The 20,424-nt window shown below is 39.7% G+C and overlaps 1 protein-coding gene across 3 annotated transcripts in view; it reads right to left on the reverse strand.

The window, feature by feature from the left end:
• The window catches only part of unc5db (unc-5 netrin receptor Db), a 280,454-nt gene that overhangs the window by 98,803 nt on the left and 161,227 nt on the right, over positions 1 to 20,424 (reverse strand). For all 3 annotated transcript variants that reach the window (XM_041999262.1, XM_041999261.1, XM_041999263.1), the window contains 4 exons: positions 19,904 to 20,047; positions 15,516 to 15,619; positions 2,828 to 3,008; positions 1,884 to 2,051 (listed from right to left, as the gene is read on the reverse strand). In XM_041999262.1, coding sequence (XP_041855196.1) covers positions 1,884 to 2,051; positions 2,828 to 3,008; positions 15,516 to 15,619; positions 19,904 to 20,047 — 597 coding nt within the window. The remainder of the gene's footprint in view (positions 1 to 1,883; positions 2,052 to 2,827; positions 3,009 to 15,515; positions 15,620 to 19,903; positions 20,048 to 20,424) is intronic.

A 20,424-nucleotide genomic window follows, 5' to 3' on the forward strand; every position in this document is an offset into this window, starting at 1 on the left:
ATATACATATATATATATATATATATATATATATATATATATATATATTTTGCACAAAGGCAGCCTCAGTGGATGATCTTGCAAACCCAGCTTCCAAGCCTCTGAGTGTTTCTGATAAACAAGACAATATGTGGAGAGTCACAGCGGAGTTCAACATGAGCAGCAGTTTGCAGGATCTGCAGGGGCTCCACATCTGCATAGAGGTGACAAGGTATGTGTAGCTGAATTAAACATCTTCAACATATGTTCATTTTACATGTGTTGATTATGTGTACACTGTGGAAATGGAGACTGAGAAGCAGACAGCTGGAAACAGTTCCTGTTGTTTCAGACAGCTGTTGAATATATGGTTCAGAACTTCAAACTCATACTTTGATGTTGGATTCCCTTGTCTTTCCTCCTTTAAAAAAAAATGCATCTCCTCTGTTACTTTTTATTTTATCATCACCTATAACTCTTGACACTTTCCAAGCAAAACCTGTACACATTATCTCTCACTAGCTTGAAAAGACAGGATACTGCCACGTAGATTTTATTTTTATTTAGCTTTTAATTAACCTAGCATTAACAATTATAATATCACATCAGTGAGTTCTTGTTCTGGGTAAAGAGATCCAATAAACCCATTAAGTTCGATCCATACCAGAGAGTTAGTTATGACCATGCTAGCTGTTGACAAAGTTATGATGAAGTGATAATAAGACACCTGTTTTACTACCATGTTAGCTTGTGTTATTACATTTATTAAATTACTGATCAGTGTTTTCACCAGGAGAACAGCTGGTTAACTGGTGGTTTTCACTGGCTAAAACAGCACATCTTAAATTTAGTTATTTTATGTCTTCCTGAACAAACTGAAAGTGAGAACATGATTTTTTTTAACCATCACTCATCAACATTAACAGTGACTCAGCAGCTTTCTAATTATCTTTATTAGCCTATTTGCTATTGGTTGTGGGCTGATCTTCAGATACTTTTGGGTAAAAATGTGTTAGAGGCAGCTTCTGTTAAAGACAACATACAGAAATATAAATCGTTTTAATATTATTTATATATTTAATTTTTTGTCCACACATTAATAGTGAGGCAGCTGTTTGCTCCTCTATCAGAAAATCCAATAATTCGGCATCTGACTGAATTGTGTTGAAAAAGAAAACCATTCAATCTTTTCTTTTAAATCTTGTGGAAATAATATTTCCAGATGAGAAGAACAAGCAGCAGACACAGAGACACTGCTTTTGAAGAGTTTTCATCTGATCTATCTTTTCTCATGTCCTTTATTTCTTTCTCTCTCAAACACACAGTAGGATGAATGCTTCTCTAATAATCATCACTGTGCTGGAGTATAGATGTTCATTTTATTAACAAATCACACTTTTTGAAAATATATAATGTATCTATTCTTTCTGATTCTTGCTAACTAACTGCAAAGTTTCTGTGGCTTTAAGGAGTTGCACAGTTGATTTTCATAGTGGAGCACGAAGAGCAGTGGTTTGCATGATCATATGTGTTCTGGTCTAGGCCAAAATGCCTGTGCTAAACACAGGGGTACAGCGATATTGGATCCTGTACCCCTGGATCTCTCCCTTGAAATCTATATTATTGGATGTCTGTAATGCTGATGAGACAGTAGTTTAAGCTCATTCAAGCTCTTTAAGTCCAGATATCTGCAGGGGATAAATATTCCAAATGTTAAACTGGGTGGCATGCTAAATAGTGCACAGCCCTTGAAAAGAAGGCAAAAGCTAAATCAATTTGAAAACTTAAGAAAACAAAAACATGAATTTAAATCTAAATAATTCCTTCTAAAAGTGTTTCCTTTGCTATACAATTTGTTTCTGCCTATTAAAACTTCTGATACTTAGACAAAAAGTGGAACTGACTTGGACAGAGTGCATTGCAGGTGATCTTCTGCACGGACATTCCCTCGCAGAAGGCCCCACCATTCAGGGGTGCAGGATTAGTGCAGGTCCTGGATCGCTTCTGGATGCCCCGCCCACATGGTACATTACAGGGTGACCACTCAGTCCACAGCGACCAGCCGCCATTCACTGCAGAGAGTTCAATACAGTTAAAGAAGAGAAAGTGATTGAGTGAGTGCAAGACAACACATATTGCTTTCTTTTCTTCTTTTCACCTCAGAACTCTGGCATTGCTAAATATTCTAAGAAGAGCTGGGGCTATTAGTGATTCTGCAGGCTCGCGGCGCTGCAAGGCAACAATGCAGAACAGCAGGAGTAGATTGGTGAATATACAGCTTCTTTTTCCCTAATTGCCAGTTCAATGTTCTCTGCTCCTGAATTAAGATAAAGGCCTGCAACTTTGGAAAGCCAAGAAAACACCACTTAAGCAGAAATGTCTGAAAGCGACGCAGACCCATGCAACCCGGCAGGTTGGAGTTGACCACTTAGCCCTGTGACTAAACCACTTTACCGTATGATCTCTGTCTCTTATGTGGTTGGGAAGCTAAATGTTTATTAGTGCTACCAAAGCTGGTGAACCCACATTTCTTCAAGGCTTCAGGCAAATAAATACTTAATAAGCAACACTCCCTTTAAATAAGATTAAGACACAGTGGCTTATTTCCTTTCATAAAGTACACATTGATTTTAAATGAGAGGCAGTAAATTGACTCTTTGAATAATACATTCATTGGAATAAATAGGAAACATAACTCTTCAGTAGAAACACAGATGGGTTTCTTAATCACTTGTGTGTAGGGGTGCAGGAAGCCAAACAAATTGATCTGAGGTGCCATGTAAACATTGTTTGAGTACTGTGTAATGTGTTGTAACAGGCAATAACAGCAACCACAAGGACCACGTACCAAAGACTATCACAGTGGCTGTGGCGCTGCGTCTCTTTGCCACGATGTTGCTGGCCAGACATGTGTAGTTGCCCGAGTCAGACAGACGTGCTTCGTTGATGATGAGGTTGTGGTCGGCTCGGGTGTCAATGTTGCCGTCGGTCAGGGAACTCACCAGCTCCTCGTTTTTCAGCCATTCCACCTGCGTGAGGTGAAAAAAAGGGTGATTACACATTAGATTGAAATATGAATTATTTAAGCATTTGAAAAAAGTTTAAACTTGTGTCTGTTAGATTATCCTAATATATAACTGCATGACATCTCACTTAACAACTCATCATTTGGTGGGAGAAACACAAGACCTAGTGAAGAAAACAAAGATGGTGGAACTAGAAGCACCTAACTTTTTAAATTAGATTCACAGATTTGAAATTGTATGACTATAACAGGAAAATCTTATCAGTCCTGCATCAAGTTTTTGTTGCAAAATAGAATCTATACTGAAGTATAATGAGAACATGGTTCATGAACATGATTTAACATGGTTTGTTAAATTCAGGGGGGGTTATTATTTCAGACAAGACAAATTTGCCAAATTTGTAGGATGTAAACAAGATGAAAAAGGTGTCAACAGAGGATGTTAGTATTTGGTATTTGGTTTGTATTTTGGTTTATTTAGCTTTGGGATCAGGGCAGAAAAATTGACAGCAGCCGTATCGTAAAATCCTCTATCATCTAACTTCCAGTCAAATGTTTAACGACATTTCCACTCGACTTTACTCACATACTTCAGCTTGGGAATGTGTAGCAATAAAGTTAGAGGATGTGCATTAACAATGGTTTAAACAAAAGCAAAATACATGACAATCACGCATATGCATATTTAAAATGATCTTGGTTTATTTTTTCTTAAATCTGTCCAGCAATAACTTTTCTTCTTCTACAAATCTGGGCAGCCATCAGCTCCTCCATCAGGTCAGTTAACAGCTGCACCATAAGGGTGCATGCTTTAAGCATTTCTTCTATGAGTATTAAACAAGATAAATGCAGCTTTGCCATTGTTTACATTTGCTTGTATAAACTGTAAACTGGCTAAAATGAACCTTTATGCTATAATGCAGTATGGCACACTACCTTCTTCACTAGCACAAGTAATATAAGTAGCATGCAGTTAGAGGTTTTGAAAAAAGCCCAAAGTGTTAAAAAATAATGATGATTGTCCACTGCTGTTTGTGAATTTCCCCCATGTTTCTTCATTACTTATTTTTTTTTATGCCCCATCGTCTTGTCAACCCCTTCTTTGCTCAAGTTGGGGTCCTCTAACAATGCTAACACTTGTAAGAGTTGCTCAGATCTAATAATGTCTGGCTATTCATGTCAATAATTGTTGCAAACTACTGCACAAATAATGTCTGAGATCCCAGGTTGCAGTTGAACATAAGAAGTTGTTTTTTATTTTATAAATAGAAAGCTTAAATTAAAAAAATAAAACCGTTGAAATCTCTGTGACCCAGTGGAGAGGAAGCTGCAGTCTCTTTCTCTATTTCTTAAAAAGTAAGAAATGATGATTAAAACTGCAACACGCGTTAACTTCTGGTCAGCTGTGCCTTACAAGCCTCACCCTGCTGAGTAGTCCCAACTGGGCAGCACAGCTACCATCGCTACAACACCATTAAGCAGTCAGAAGAGACACTATAACCAATTACCAGCAGCTGAGAGGAAAACTAATTATGAATTACAAACTTAGTGACGCTTTACTGCTTCTAGTCTGGGAAGAGAGCTGCATCGTTGCATTTGCAAATTACATTTATAGCATAGCAGAGTGGGCTGGGCTGATAGATTTATGGGAAGCGCACAGGCACCATTTACAATGAGCAACTCAGGCTGGATGCAAATAAGAAGCGCTGGGGGGCATGCAGAGGCTGGGCAAAAAGAAATGACACTCAGTCCAGAAGGGTGATAGACTGCAAGTACATACAGACACAAATATACATGGTAATGAAAATCATAACAAAGTAATCAATTTGCACATTCAGTAATGTTTCTTTTACACCTATTTAAAATAAATGGGTATTTCTTTTACAGAGGAGACGGGTACAGTGCAATAACAGCATATCAGACCCCTTGTTTTAAACATCTTGGAGAAAACTCAGAAGCCGATCCTCAAAGACATCTGGATTTTTTTCACTACAATTAAAAGATGGCCTTGCGCAGGGGTTTCATCAGAGGTTAAGCGCCGAGCATCATTTATTAGATGACAGACAGACAGAGGAGCAGGGGATGGAGTCTAATTTCTCATGATTAAAGTCGTCTGTCTGAATGGGTGACACTAGCGGTGACACCCACCCGCACTCCCCTGCTTCTTCCTTTCCTACCCGCCAACTTTTCATGTATTTATTTCAATGTAATCCGAGGAAATCTCTGACTTGAAAGAGGTAATTAACGTGTGTCACAAGCCGACCCTCACGGTGGTGGGGGCCACGTTGCGCATTAGCTGTCTGCCGCAAACAGCCCTCGGGTTATGATGAAAAGATTCAACAAGCAGAAGGGAGGAGGAAGAGGGAGGAGAGATGAGGAAGAAAAGATGAAGGGGACACATACAAATTAGCCTGGTGAGTGTGAGACAGTGGATGTGAGAAATGAATTACCTAATTGGCGCATTTGTTTCAATTACGATGCGGTCATCAGTGTCAGCCCTTGACAGAGGGGTTTCCAGGCATTAGGGCTTCCTCCCTGTGATTTCATTACACAGCCTTCCCCTTGAAGGTCACCTCCCCCAGCCCTGCACAGCAGCCAGGTCCTCTCATCTACGTCCACACATGCACACAGCTCATTCAGATGACATTTGCTGATGATTAGATGCTGAGAAATGTGCCTGAGAGGCAATTAGAGGACAGAGGAGCATTGTGAACGAGTGACACTGCAGCGATCATCAAGACTTATGATGAGAGCGCTGATCAAGACCCCACCATCTGATGCATTCTGCTCGCTGCTGCCTATGCGCCTCATCTCCCCGCTCCAGGGTCTAATGGTCATTTAAGTCAAGGTGTTGCAGAACAAAAGGTGTGCTTCGGTGCTTTCAGGAGAAAGCTCTGTCTGCTGAGTCATGCTTTCAGTGTAATAATTTAGCATGAACTCCTTCCCCTTTGGGCAACTCTCAGCTGCTGGTGGTGAAGGCAGAACTTTTTAATTGCTGAGTGTCTCATCAACGCAATTACATGGATTAAGCGCCTCCGTCAGGCATGCGCTCTGGGACCGAGGGACGCCAGTGGGGCCCTGCTAAGCAGCATATCAGAAGCGACACGGCAGAGCACAGAGCTAATACACTCCACGGATCCTCCTTCCAACTAATCAGCTGCACAAGTGAGGAAATCACACATACACACACACACACACACACACACACACACACACACACACACACACACACACGCACACACACACACACACACACAGGGATGCCACTAACACAACGCACCATCTTATTGCTCAGATGGCAAAGCCTGTCAGCGGCAGGTAGAGTCAGGCTGAGCTCGGCTGCGCTAGCCTGCTCCGGAGGTTAATCAGAAAAGATATGAGGAGAGCCCAAAGTGAGGCTGTGTCACCCATCCGCCTCACCCGCTGCTTCCCAAATGCCACCTATCCTTCCCTCCGAGCTACATTGCACCGCACTACACTCCCATCTCCAACTGTCTTATCTTAACGAAATAAACAGAGGGAGCTCTGGGCTTCGTTCTGAGCTAAGCTGGGAGGGATGTAATTGCTTGGTTTTATAACGAAGCTCATCAGCAACTCTCTAGGAGACTTTTCTCTGACCTATTAGAAAACAACAGAGAGGAGGAATCTCGGAGTAACAAGTGCAGGGAAGGCAGGAGGTGTGACGAGTTAAATGCTAACTTGTTTAGAAGCAGCATCGCACTGTCTTTGCTGAGCTGAACACACATCGCAGTTCAGAATTATTTAGTTGATTCCCCTTTGTGCTGTGGCCTGTTCTGAGCTACTGTAGATCAAAATGATTCATCTCAGATTAAAGTCTTTCATTCAAAAAAGGTGAAATTGCCTTCCGGTTTGGCTTTTCATTTCACGCTTTCCCTCAGAGTAGCCACTCTAAGGAAAGTCATTATACAAGGTTCTCATGGACTCTTTTCTCCCACAGTTAAAAAATCTGCTCTACATTCACACCCACAAATATCTGTGAACTAAAAGCATCTTTGGTTTGGATTTAGACAGCTACAGCAAAATTGTCTCCTCTTTAGATATGATGAAGTATGAATGAACTTTTGTATGTTCCAGCTTCGAGTCACACACCCTTGTCCCAACTCTACAGCACACAGAGATTATTCTCTGTTGATCAGCTGCTGAGTGGATGTCTGAAGATGTTTGGCTGTTAAAGTCTGGCTGATACAAAGGCTTTGAAAAAAATTACTGATTTACAAGCACTTCTAGGTTGGACCGCTTTTGCCTTCAGAGCTTCCTCAATACTGGTCTCATAGATTCAACAAGGTGTTGGAAACATTCCTCAGAGATTTTGCTCCATATTGACATGACAGCATCACACAGTTGTTACACATTCATGATGAGAATCTCCCGTTCCACCACATCTCAAAGTTGGTCTATTGGATTGAGATCTGGTGATTGGAGGCCGTTGGAGTACAGTGAACTCATTGTCATGTTCAAGAGACTAATTAGAGATGGTTTGACCTTTGTGACATGGTGCATTATCCTGCTGGAAGTAGCCATTAGAAGATGCTACACATTGGTCATAAAAGAAGGTTCTTTACCCTGTTAGTGTAAGAAGTTAAAAGTTAAAAGTTAGCCACCAGCTGAATGTAGCAATCCAAAAGCCTTGTTTCCACAAAAGGACGTGCTTGGTCCATGATTCAGTTTGATATGTGGACTCCGTCCTCTAATTATTTTCTCTTCATTAGTTCAGTTATGTTTTCATGTCCAGTTTTATGGAACATGCAGATGGAATTAGTGGATTTTCTTTTAGGTTTGTCCCCCTGGTTTTTAGTTATAGTTGGTCTGCCAGTATTGTAAAAATCGTTCAAAGACATATGGTTTACAACTGACTTGTTTTACATGCACTATAGACAGTTCAAAACATTGTGACTGGTTTGGTCCAGTGCTAATTCCCTCCTTATCCCTGCCACTTGGCTGTAACTCCATGCTTTGCTGCGGTAAAGTGCTCATTTCCTCTCAGGGATAAAGTATTAGAGGTAATTCAGCCCTACAGCTTGTTTGTTTGGGGTCCAATTCCTAGATCTTTAAAAAAAAAGTATCACTTTGCCGCACAAGGGCTACGTGGCAAGAATAAGCAGAGAGTATGGCTCCCTGCCCGCTGGCTATTCATTTATCCAACGTCATGACATATAGTTTGGTCTCTCTATGAAATGCAATGCAATTGATTGAACTTGAAGCAAATTTTGGTGGAGAAAATATAATCATTAGAAGTCCACTTTTGCTAGTATATCAAATAATATAATGATTCCCATTTTAATTCACGATCTGATGCAGAAGTCCCTTTGAAACATAAACATTTGAAAGTGTTAAAGGACTGACACTGTAATAAATAACTCATGTCATCGGGTCATGCATGGGTGATTTTAAGACTGTTTACCACTGGCAATAACAACTATCTTCTTCTTATTCACGTCATTTTTATTGCAAAATTTTATTGCAAAATTATCATTAACCAAGCTGAAAAGCAGACCCAGTCATCCAGAAGGACAACCAATCTAATTTTATGTTAAACTATCACTCTGTAAATTTTAACATTTATTATCATGAGAAATGTTAACTGTGTTGCAAGCATTTCCCTACGACTGGTACAAACTGAACCGGTAATTAAAATGTCATCAGGTTTTGCTACATCGCTACATCGTTGTGTATAATTCTAAAGAATAAGAGAGACAAAAGGTCATTAAATATTTAATAAAGACATGCTGAAATTACTAACAGTTCTAATACAACTGCAGGGCTCATTAATAACTAAACATTAGTGTTAGCTCGATGCTAATTCAAGATGAAAATTAGCATCCTTTTTGTGACAAGTTTGAGTCAAAAACTCCTCGTACTTTATTACATCTATTTCTTTTCCCTACAGAACTTCAAACTTTCTTGCTATGGCTCCATAAATAGATACACAAAACAAAACACAAAAGGAGAAAAAAGAGAATAATTGCTTTAAAGCTTCAGTCACTGCTCGGTGGATCATATGCCAGGATTCTGCTGTAACACCTCTGTCACGCAAATAAAGATGTCTAGAATAACTGAGACGTCCCTGCGCAGCATCAGACCCTCCCCTAAATAAACCCCTGTAACCACAGAATGATTCCACTCTGGAAGCTGGAGACTCATTAACTTTCCCCGACATCGCTGCTGACAAGAGTTATTTCCAAACAGTGTATGTGCCGCACGCCAAACCACAGACTCACATTCTATTTGGGCGTGCATTTTTGTGCACCAGCAGCAGCCATCCTGTATGCAGCTGCACTCTGAAACCTCACACCGGCACACTCATGGATGCCATCTCAATATTTCATGGGTGAGGTGCGCTGAAATTGACTGGGCTGAGGATCTCTGCCCCGTGCTCTTTACATTATTCACTCCCATCTCTTGTGGCTGGGCTCATTTGTGTTGACAAAGGACTAGATGGGAGATTGCAGTTCCGTCAGTGCCGCTCAGATTCAACTATTTTTATCCCCTTTGTGGGTTGAGCTGTGCTGAAATGACATCAATCCTCCATTTTTATGCTGGATCATTTATATGGTGCAGGGTTGGAGGTTGACCTCTACCTAAATCTCTTCCTTGCACACGTCATTTACACATCCATTGCTTATGCAATGATGGTGAATAACAGCAAAGAGGATTTAGAGGACATCTTTAATTACTGTACACCTGTAGAAGATTCAAACCAGAACCTAGCAGTATTTTCAAATAACTGTGCTAAGGCTTTTAATAAGCTCTATCCACATTTAAACAGACCTGACAAGTATTAATGAGTTACGCCTTTACACATAATTACATCTTAATGAAACACCATATTTTACCCAGCTTTTATTGTGATACTTTTTATATCTAGTGATGAAAAAGATTTGAAGCTGAGATTTTGATGGCTTTAACATCACATCACTGTGTTTTGTCATCGGTTATATTCTCGTTGATCCATGTGCTGAAATGAAGACAAACACAGTGTTGTGTGTTCACAAACAGTAGTTACAGATGAAACCTAAGAATAATCCCAACAAAAGAGGATCTGTACACAAGTATAATCCAATACATGGATTACAGATCCGGGACCTGGATCATACTAGTTGATCAAGTTTCTCACAGTGTGATGACACAAGTCTGAGAAGGATGATGACACACCAGAGTGAGCTTCTGCTTTTCAAAAACTGGAACTTTTTCAGGAAACAAGATCCTTTAGAGCAGTGGTTGTCAATTAGCCTGGCTTTGAAACCCACCAAACTAAACTACAAACCAAATCAAAGACAATTTTCCACTTTTTGAATTTATTTGATATCAATATGGCTCAGTTTAAACCTCAAAATTAAAGATGTGAACATGCACAAACACTAAATAAAAACAAGTAGTTCCAAAAAATTCTAAAATATTTAATATTTAAAATATTTAATAGAGAGTGAGGTGCCTCCCAGTGGAGGTGGGTTGCAGAGGTTTTGCAACCCACCTCCACCCCAAGCCAGAGCCTTTAGCAATTTGGACATCAAGGGAGAGAGGAAAAAGGAGAGCCATCCGTAATACCACCAAAAACAGCAGAGAGGGCCTAAAGATGGCTGTTGCTCAAGAGAGGAGATCCTTGAAGAAAGGGTAGCTAGCTAGCCATCTGGACACAAGTCGAGGTCTGACCAGCCTCGGCTGGGTCACCTGGATGAGAGTGTATGTTGCTGAAAGACCCGAACACCCAATGATTCCAGGAGCATCACTGATGTTGTCTTCAAAGGCATCAGCAGATGTATTTTCACACTAACAAAAGCATTACAGTGGGGTGAGGAAGATGCACTCAAAAGTACATAAAAGAACTTAAAGAGTAATAACATCATAATAAAACATGATTAAAAGTGTGTGCAAAAATCATTGTCATTAAAAATAAAATCAAAGTAAAATAATCACTAGTAAAACTATTCAGCCACTTAATCAAACATTAAACTTATGGCTGCCATAAAAATCGAAATATTTCTGTTACAGCAATTTTTTTTGACTGACTCAGTTGGTGATTTCCTGCCAAAGGGATGGCATAAAAAAGTGCAGCTGAGAAGTAAATAAGAGCTTGTTTTAAATCTGTACATAAATATTAAATTAAATAAAATGAAATTAGCTCAGATTGCTCACTGAATCTGTGACAACCAGCAGTGTTTCACACACTTCAACCTGAGGTGGAACACTAACATGATATACCCAAGTCTGGAGTAATTAATGGAAGAACTGGTGATGGTTTGTTGCTCCTGACAAGAGTCCCATTGTCAGGGGTGATAGTAGACAAAGCATCTCTGAGGTCATGCTCAATGTCCAGTCTGTTTCTACGTTTTGTCTTCAGCTGAACAGCAGCTGAGAAGCCACACTTTTGGAGACAGGTAGTGCTGGATGGTAAGGTAATGGTTTTTACTGCTCGAGTGGCAAGGGCAGGACACTGGCATATCGGAGGGCTGCATCAGTACTGAATGAGGCTGACCTCTGGGAATTTCTTTTTCAGACACTGCATGGCTCTACCAGCTGACTCTTTCTTGCTTGGCAACATGATGCTTTCCATGTCGATTTCAAAGGGGTCCTGTATTCAATCATCATCCCTCTGTTTCTTGGGAAAGTAGTCATTAAACTGCCCAAAAAGTTTATTCATGTGTGCAGTGAATGTTTTCTTCATTACACTGTTTCCTCCTGTGTCCAGTTGCTGTCGGTTTTTAGATATATGACTTGCCCACACAGATATCTTCTTGTTAAAAGCATTGATTTTGTCATATTGTCAAAAAAATAGTCAGGAAAATTGTTCTGGAAAGGCTGTGATTTCAGCTCGTGGTTTTTGTAAACGCAGGACAGCACCTCTCGAAAAATAGTGTACCTTGTCATGATACAACACCTGTGCATGCTCACTACCAAGACCTTGGCACAATTTTTGGAAACATCAGGTGTGTTTTTGCACTATGTTTAATGCAGTTTACCACTTGGATGACATCTTTTGATGTTCCATCAAGCACTAATACCATATCCTTTGCTGCCAGGGCCTCCCAATGCAGAAAAGTATGGTCTCCTAACAGTAGGGAACTCTCTTCTGCAAAGAAATTGTTCCTGTAAGACCCCATTCCACACGTCTTGAGTAAAACTGCTTTGTTTGTTACGTCTGTATATTCATCCATTTGTAATGCAAAATGACCACTTCCTTTAACGCGAGCTATGGTGTGTTGTTTGATGTCATCCCATGTATGTATCGCTCCATCATGCCATTTTACAGAGGTATAGTTTTCAGTTATTCTGCTGCTGACAGCTCTAACACCTCTCTGTCCATGTTAATGGCTGCAGGATTAGGTACTCTGCAGTGGTGTGGGGCTTCTGTAGCATTGCAATATGGTGTGCCATGTGATAAGATACAAAAAATGCTTGTTCTTGCTTTGAGCACAAAGAAGTAAGACACTTTTGTGATGCCCTCAAGTCTTGAAGTCATCTTTGAAGGTACACAGCAGGTCTCTCTTTGAGAAATGGGTGTTTTGTTTCCAAATGCTGCTTCAGTTTTGACGGCTTTGTACTGTTATGAGGCAACACTTTGCAATGAAAAACACACATTGAGCTTTGTGTTCTTTTGTGGTCAGTGTAAGAACATTCATATTTAATGTAGTCAGGCTAGTACCTGCATTTTACCACGCCCGATTAGTAAATGTAAATAAACACTGCGTGTCTCATTCAGTGCTGTATAATAGCGGGTAGAATTTAGCATTACACCACTGCTATTAGGAAATGTAAACAGACAGCACTCTGAAACACCAAAAAATCCCCTTCAAAATAAAAACACATGATTTATTTATTTATTTTTTCTGACATTTTCCCCAGTAAAGGCCTTCGACCCACTTTTGGGTTGGGAACCACCAGTTGAGAATCACTGTTTTAGCGATTTGATTTCTTCAAATTAATGAGTCATTGTGTAGAACTTCATAGGCTGTTGGATCCAATGAAATTGAGTCAGATGTGTGGAGAAACACTGAAAACCTGCAGGGCTGCAGCCCTTGTTGAGTAGCCAGTAGCCCTGGCCTATATGAACATAGTTATTATAAACTGGATGAATAGAGAACTTTATGGAACTTTTTTAATTTGATTATAATTGGACTACAACTAATTGGATTGAATTACTAGTTGTAAACAAGATCCAAACTTAACCAGTCATGCAGTTTCAGCCAGGTAAGCACACAGACCAAGAGAGCTCCAAAATCAACAAGGAGGAAGAGGTCAGACTGTTACAGAAAAGCAACTATATTTTTGCCCTAAAATCAAAATAGTAGATCCAGATCTCCATAACCAGGATGACATGAACAGATTTTTATGCAAATGGAGCTAAAGGACACTTTATTGCTTGTAAAATGCTCTAACTGCTGGACCAGCAGCCTACATCATGGACAGCAGAGGTCCTGATAACAACGATGCATAGGTATAGAATTGGGTAAGGACGGTGGAGACATGTCCCGGCCAATATCCAGCAACTCCTGAGTTGTCCCTATCATTTTCAGTTGCACAGAACAGCTGAGAGATATGTGCACGCTATCGGCAGCATCAATCGAAACAGTTCTGACTGGCTCCAGAAAGTATTTAGACATTTATTTAACATTGTTGAAATACATCAGTTCTATTTTTTACTTAGTCCTTTCTTTAATCCCTTTTATGCTTGAGTAATTGTTAAACTAGTTGTTAGGTTTTGTTTATTTTATTGTTAGTTGTTAGGGTTTCTTTTCCTTCTTGTGTTTTAACTGGTCTGATCAGCAGTATTTAAGTTTCCCATTGTTTCCTGATTGTTAGGTCAGACTGGTTTAAACAGTTAGTTTGAGGTTATTTAATTTCTTAAGTTACAGTTAGAGCTTTGATTTGGTTTTATTTATTTGTTGTTTTTGGCAGTTATTGTATTTGTACATTTGTTGTGGGGATAAACAAAACCCATATTTTGACTAAAACTAACGGTCATCATGCTTTACCAGCTCGGTCCCTCGCAATTCAGTTTAGCCAAAAAACAAAACAAAAACAAAAAATCATGTTGTCACTCACTGAGTATTTTGCATTACAAACTTTTATTTGTTCAGATGTTCTAGCAGCACAGCTATTTGATACTGCAAGTAACCGTCTATCATACATGCAACAAGACATTTCTTCCAGGGGACTCTGTGGACCACTTTTATTTCTCTACTAATGTCAAAATCAAACAGTGACTGCCCTTGAAAAGATGTAATTTGGATAAATAAAATGTTCATTTTCAATTTTTCCCCCACATGGGGTGTGTTCTAAGGCACAAATCAGAACATTCACAATTCGAGAAGTGTTTACACCGAACAGGCTTTCAGTTACTGTAGCTGGAGATAGGCTCAGCTTGGCAGTGCTAACACAACTTCACTGGACTTAATATGACTTTACTACCCTGAACCTCAGACCTCAGTGGGAACACAACACACTCACAGCTGATAAAATCTAAAGAAAGCAAACTAGGTGTATTATGACCACCAGTGCCCTAACTTAAACTGCCCAGGGTTTTATCAAGGATGTAAAAGGTTATTTCAACACCAGGCCTTTTGCATGTCCAAAAAAGATCTGGTGTAAAGAGTTGATCATGCAAATTAAGTCCAGTTAAATGTGTTGCTCCTTCTGAAAAATCAGCCATGGAGCCTGCAAAGAAGTCAAACCCGGGAAGCGACATCAGACGTATTATTGCCTAATCTGTTAATGTTATACAGTTCTGTAGATGTGGCCGTGTATGCATTCACTATACATGCACCTATATATCAGAGATTCAAGTTTTAATGCTTCAGTTCACTTGTTTCTGGTCATATTTAAAGCTGTCTTGTCCCATTCATTAGTGAACTTTCCCAATTTCTGCATCTGGCAGTGGATGTGGAAGGGGCTTGGAAAGGACCTCTTAAAAAAATACCAGCTACCAGAAAATGATTCATCTGCTCAAAAAACAGCTTAAATCTTGACCTGAATTTTTTCAAAGATGCATAGATGCAAAGCACATTCAAAGACAGCTCAAACCACAAAATACAGGATGAGAAACCACAACAATCCCCCCAGTTTCCTCTTCCCTACATCAGCCCAGACACTGTAATTGGACTGTACGCTTTGTGGCCTGAACCATTTAAAGCCAGCTGAATGAAGTCAGACTAGTAATCTAATGCTGCAAGGAATGTAATCTCTAAATATCTGATGCTTTTAAATTATGTATTTTTGGGTGAAGGATATGATTAAAATTTATGCTGTGAATCCTCTTCACCTCACTTTGGAAGCAACACCTTCATTTCTAAATATTGATGTGCACTTTATGGATGCTGCCTAAACACACTATATCACCCTCTAAAAGGTCGGAGAAAGCAGAGCTGACGTCAGAATCAACTCTCTGGCAACGAGTTACTTGTACAGAATAAAGATGCTTAGATGTAGATCTTTTCTGCTCCATGGGACCAGAAGCTTCTCCTCTTTCATGAGAGGAGAAACTGGGGAACCTTACCTCCGCTGCAGGGACTCCCTCCGGAGGACGACAGTGCAGAACAATCATCCCGTTGATTGGCACCTCCTTCCCCTGGGGGTCCTGCTCAAAGTTTTTCCTCAGGTCTGCACAAGGAGATAAGAGGCAGCTGTCAGGTGTCAAGTGTCACGGTCATCCTGGCCTCCATCCGTTTAAGCTGAAAACAACCCCGCCCTCCAACTCTGCAAGCAACAACCTTCAAAACACACTTCAGCATCAATGGACCTGTACTGAGTCATCGCTCACAGGGTTCGTTGCAGGATTCACTGGATGGTTGAGGTGCTCAGATCATTCTGGGGATTCATGTGCATACAAAAGTGGTGGATACTAGTCAGCCCATTTCTAAAATTACCTTTAATAGCTTACTGTGCTGCAGATATCTCTGGAAAACTTTTCAAATTCCAGCTATTTATATAGTTTGATGGTTTCTTTCCACTTCTCATCCACTGACCTGTGCATGCTCAGTACTGGGACTGATTCGAAGAGAAGATGGAATCAATGATCCACTGGTTATCTTAGCTAAGCAACTTATGGCTTGGCTTTAGATGAACACAATTACAATAATTCGGACTGTATATAATTTATGAATAATGAATGTGGCTCATGATTAATTTGATTGAATTGGATTATAATTATGTTGTACAGTATTGAATCTTACAAGTGCCTTGAAATGACTTGGCTTGAATTGGTGATGTACAAATAAAATAAAAATTGAACAAAAACATATAATTGGTTATGAATATGCTGTATTTTAGTTTGCAGGTAAGTACAGATAAATATTTTGACCCCCTGTTTTTGTTATTTACAGGAAAATAGACTTCTTTGCTATCCTGATGTTTAACAGCATATGATTTCCTTCTGCTTCCAGTCAGTAAAAACAATGCGTTCAATACAAACAAGGACTTCCAGATAACCTCTAACATCTTCCAGCAGCAGTATTGGTTTTGGACACCAGTGGCTCTGAAAAGCTGATTGTGTCCAACTTGATTAGACAGTATTAGCATCAAAGAATTGACTACTTCATCGCTAATGAATCTGCCTCTACTGGGATATTATCAGTTTGACAGGCTTATACAATCTGGTCCAAACTGAAGCCAGAGTTTAAATAAAGGTTTTGTTTTTCTTTAGTTCCTTTTAATTTAGAGACGGTTGACAAACAACGTCATTCTGTGATCAAAATGCTGAAATGTCCAGGAAATTGCCAGACTGACACTCAACACATTACTCTGGATGACCTTGTTTTATCTTTCAAGGTAAAGCAGATTAACACTGGCAGGAATCTGTTCAATGTTTCAATTCAATTTCCATGTTAAACGTCTCATATCATCGAGCACTTCATTAGGTTCACGTTTATCTAGTGCTGGATTGGGTTTCTTTTGCCTTCAGATCAGTCTTAATTCTTGGTAACATAGATTTAACAAGGTTTTGGAAACATTCCTCCCAGATTTTGCGCCATATTGACATGACAGCATCACACAGTTGCTGCAGGTTTGTCGGCTGCATCCATGATGAGAATCTCCCGTTCCACCACATCCCAAAGCTGCTCTACTGGATTGAGATCTGGTGGCTGTGGAGGCCATTAGAGGACAGTAAACTCATTGTCATGTTCAAGAGACCAGTTGGAGATGATTTAATCTTTGTGAAATTTTCCTGCTGGAAGTAGCATCAGAAGATGCTACACTGTGTGGTCGTTAAACAATCCCAACTTGGTACTAAGGGGCCCAATGTGGGCCAAGAAAATATTACACTACCAGCAGCTTTAATTGTTGATACAAAGCAGGCTGGATTCATGCTTTCAAATTGTTTTGACCAAACTCTGAACATACCATGTGAATGTGGAGCTAAAATGGAGATTCATCAGACCAGGCAACATTTTTCCATCTTCAATTGTTTAGTGTTGGTGAGTCTGTGTGGATTGTAGCCTCAGTTTCCTGTTCTTAGCTGATAGGACCTGGTGTGGGCTTCTGCTGATGTAGCCCATCTGCTTCAAGGTTGGAAGTGCTATGTGCTCAGAGATGCTAGTCTGCATTCCTTGGATGGAACCAGTGCTGATTTGAGTTACTGATGTTTTTGTATCATCTCCAACCAGTCTGTCCATTCTCCCTTGACCTCTGACATCCATCCATCCATTTTCATATTGTTCATTCCAATTCAAAGTAATGGGGGAACTGGACCCTATCCCAGCAGTTCCTAGGTCAGAGGCAGGGTACACCCCAGACAAGTTGCCAGTCTATCGCAGGGCTAAGTGTGACAACTGCTGCTCACTGGATGTTTTCTCTTTTTCAGACCATTCTCTGTAAACCCTAGAGATGGCTGTGTGTGAAAATCCCAGATCAACAGTTTCTAAAATACTCAAACCAAAAACTACGCCACATTCAAAGTCACTTAAATCTAAATTCTTCCTTATACTGATGCTCAGTTTGAACTTCATCAAGTAACCTTGACCATGTCTACATGACTAAATGCAATGAGTTGCCATCATGTGATTGGCTGGTTAGATATTTGCATTAACAAGCAATTCAACCGGTGTGCCTAACAAAGTGACCAGGGAATATTCTAACTTTATTCTACTACTCATGCTGAGGCACAGATTTTCAAATATGTTTTTTTACCTTATTACACAGAACATCAAGTCTTTTATGCATGATCCTCATCAGGGCCCACTGGCATATTCAGACATGAAATGGTTTTCAAGCGTAAGCTTCCATTAAAAAAGTAAGTAAATAAGTAAATCTTATACTACTTAGGCAGACTTGCGTTCTTTATGTGATGATCCTGACAACAGCCACAATCGGGAAAACTGAAAACCATCTACCTCTCAGCAACAGACTGTAAATAAATAAATGGGCAAACTCTCTTTTATCTACTGGGGCCAGTTGTTAAACATAACCCAATCAGATTTAAGTTATCGTATAGGATCAAATCTTGAAAATGGGTTGTTCAAAAGGGAAATCCGGATTCCAAAATCGGCTTGGATCACATAATCCAGTCCTAGTTGTTATCCACATAAAACCTTCAGTTTGAGTTGTTCAAAACTTTTGAGTATAATCTGGATAACTTTGATCCCAAAAACAGGATTATCCTGATCCCAGCAAAGGGTAGGATTACAAAGTGGATCCAATCCTATTTTGCTTTGAAAAACCGGGGAAAAAGTAAGCTGAAATACGTGATCCGCTGTCCTGAAAAATTAGATTCCCAAATCCGGATAGCTTTTATCTGGATTAAATGTTTGAAACATATAAGAATATATCAACTGGCCCATGGAGTTGAAATTACTAATTAATTAATTAATTAATTACCAAAGAGAAACGATTAAAGGTCACCACAGAGCTTCAGTCTATAAAAACCACCAACCAGGTTAGAAATCTGGGTGTACTGATGGACTCAGACCTAAACTTTGAAAAACACAGTAAGGGAATCACAAAATCAGCCTTCTATGACCTTAAGAATATATCAAGGGTAAAAGATCTGATGTCTCAACAAGACCTGGAAAAACTTGTCCATCTTTTCATTTTTAGTCAGCTTGATTATTGTAACTGTTTTTACAGGTTCTACCTAAAAAAATCAACACCTGCAGCTTATTCAGAACTCTGCTGCTCGAGTCCTCACTAAGACCAAGAGAGTGGACCACATCAGTCCAGCTCTGAGATCTTTACACTGGCTGCCTGTTCGTCAGAGGATACACTTTAACCCATAAGAGCCCGACGTGACATATTTATTACATACAGTTTGACATTTTGCTTCAATTTATGGTATAAACTTTGCTCAAAATCCTGTTGAACACAATCTGATACTTGTCTTTTTTCCCTTAATAGATACCCAGAAGCAGAAAACCACATTATAATATTTTTAATATATCACATGGTAATAAATGGTAGATACTTAATACTATCACAACTACTAGTAAAAGTAGTTATAATCCTTTACTCTCAACTCACCTGTTGAGTGCAATGATAGGTTACAACAACAAAAGCAAACAAAAACATGGTCTCCTTCAAACCACCAGAACCAGAGAAGATAACCAGCAACCCACCCCTTTTCGGGCAGGGGAGGATTAAACCAGGACCGGATCTTTGTTTTGTGCATGTGGACTGCTTGCAGATCCAAAAGAAAAAGAGTCAGATCATTGCACAGAGTTATCATTATTAACTTAGTTGACTCAAAAAGCTTTGCAGCTGGTTGCCTTACTGTCTTAGATTTACTCAACCTTTTTATTTTTTTTACAATGCTGAGGTTACTCATCTCCTCCCAAATATCCTGCTAAAGTTTGACCTGCTTCCTTCTTCTTGTACCCTGGAATAGGGTTTAAGCTTTAAGCTTCTGCTCTTTGTAACAAAATTTTAGTGGTAAGGAATGATTTTCATACTCACAGGCAATGCGTACAGTAGCTTTCCGACTTTTGGAGGTGCCAAGGTGGCTCCAGGCCACACAGAGACACCAAAAGTCCTCAGGCCCATGGAAATCCTCCACCTGTTGGCGCGACACATTGATCATCACCTCACGCACTTTCAGCCCTGGGTGAGAGGAAAAGGTTGACCAGTCAGCAATTATATCTGCATGGAGTGCCTTATTTCACAGATCATAATATGGTACCTTTTCACCTTGATAATATATTAAATTTCATTATTTTGCAATCAAAAGCTGCGAAGCTCAGACGCTTGTAGGCAATATCATGACAACAATCTAAACTCATTGTAGGTTTACAGCTTTTCCACACACAATGACCACAGTAGCACATCCTAGTTGTGCTTGTGTGAAAAAAAGCAACACCCTACTTCACCTCAATTTTTTTTATGTACCACAACATAATAAAAATCATCTGGTCCTCATAAGATGAACAACAGTTTATACCCAGTCATTATTCATTAAAAAAAAAAATAAGGCAAAATGA

This window comes from Melanotaenia boesemani, chromosome 11 (assembly GCF_017639745.1).
Source record: "Melanotaenia boesemani isolate fMelBoe1 chromosome 11, fMelBoe1.pri, whole genome shotgun sequence".
Taxonomy (NCBI): Eukaryota; Metazoa; Chordata; class Actinopteri; order Atheriniformes; family Melanotaeniidae; genus Melanotaenia; species Melanotaenia boesemani.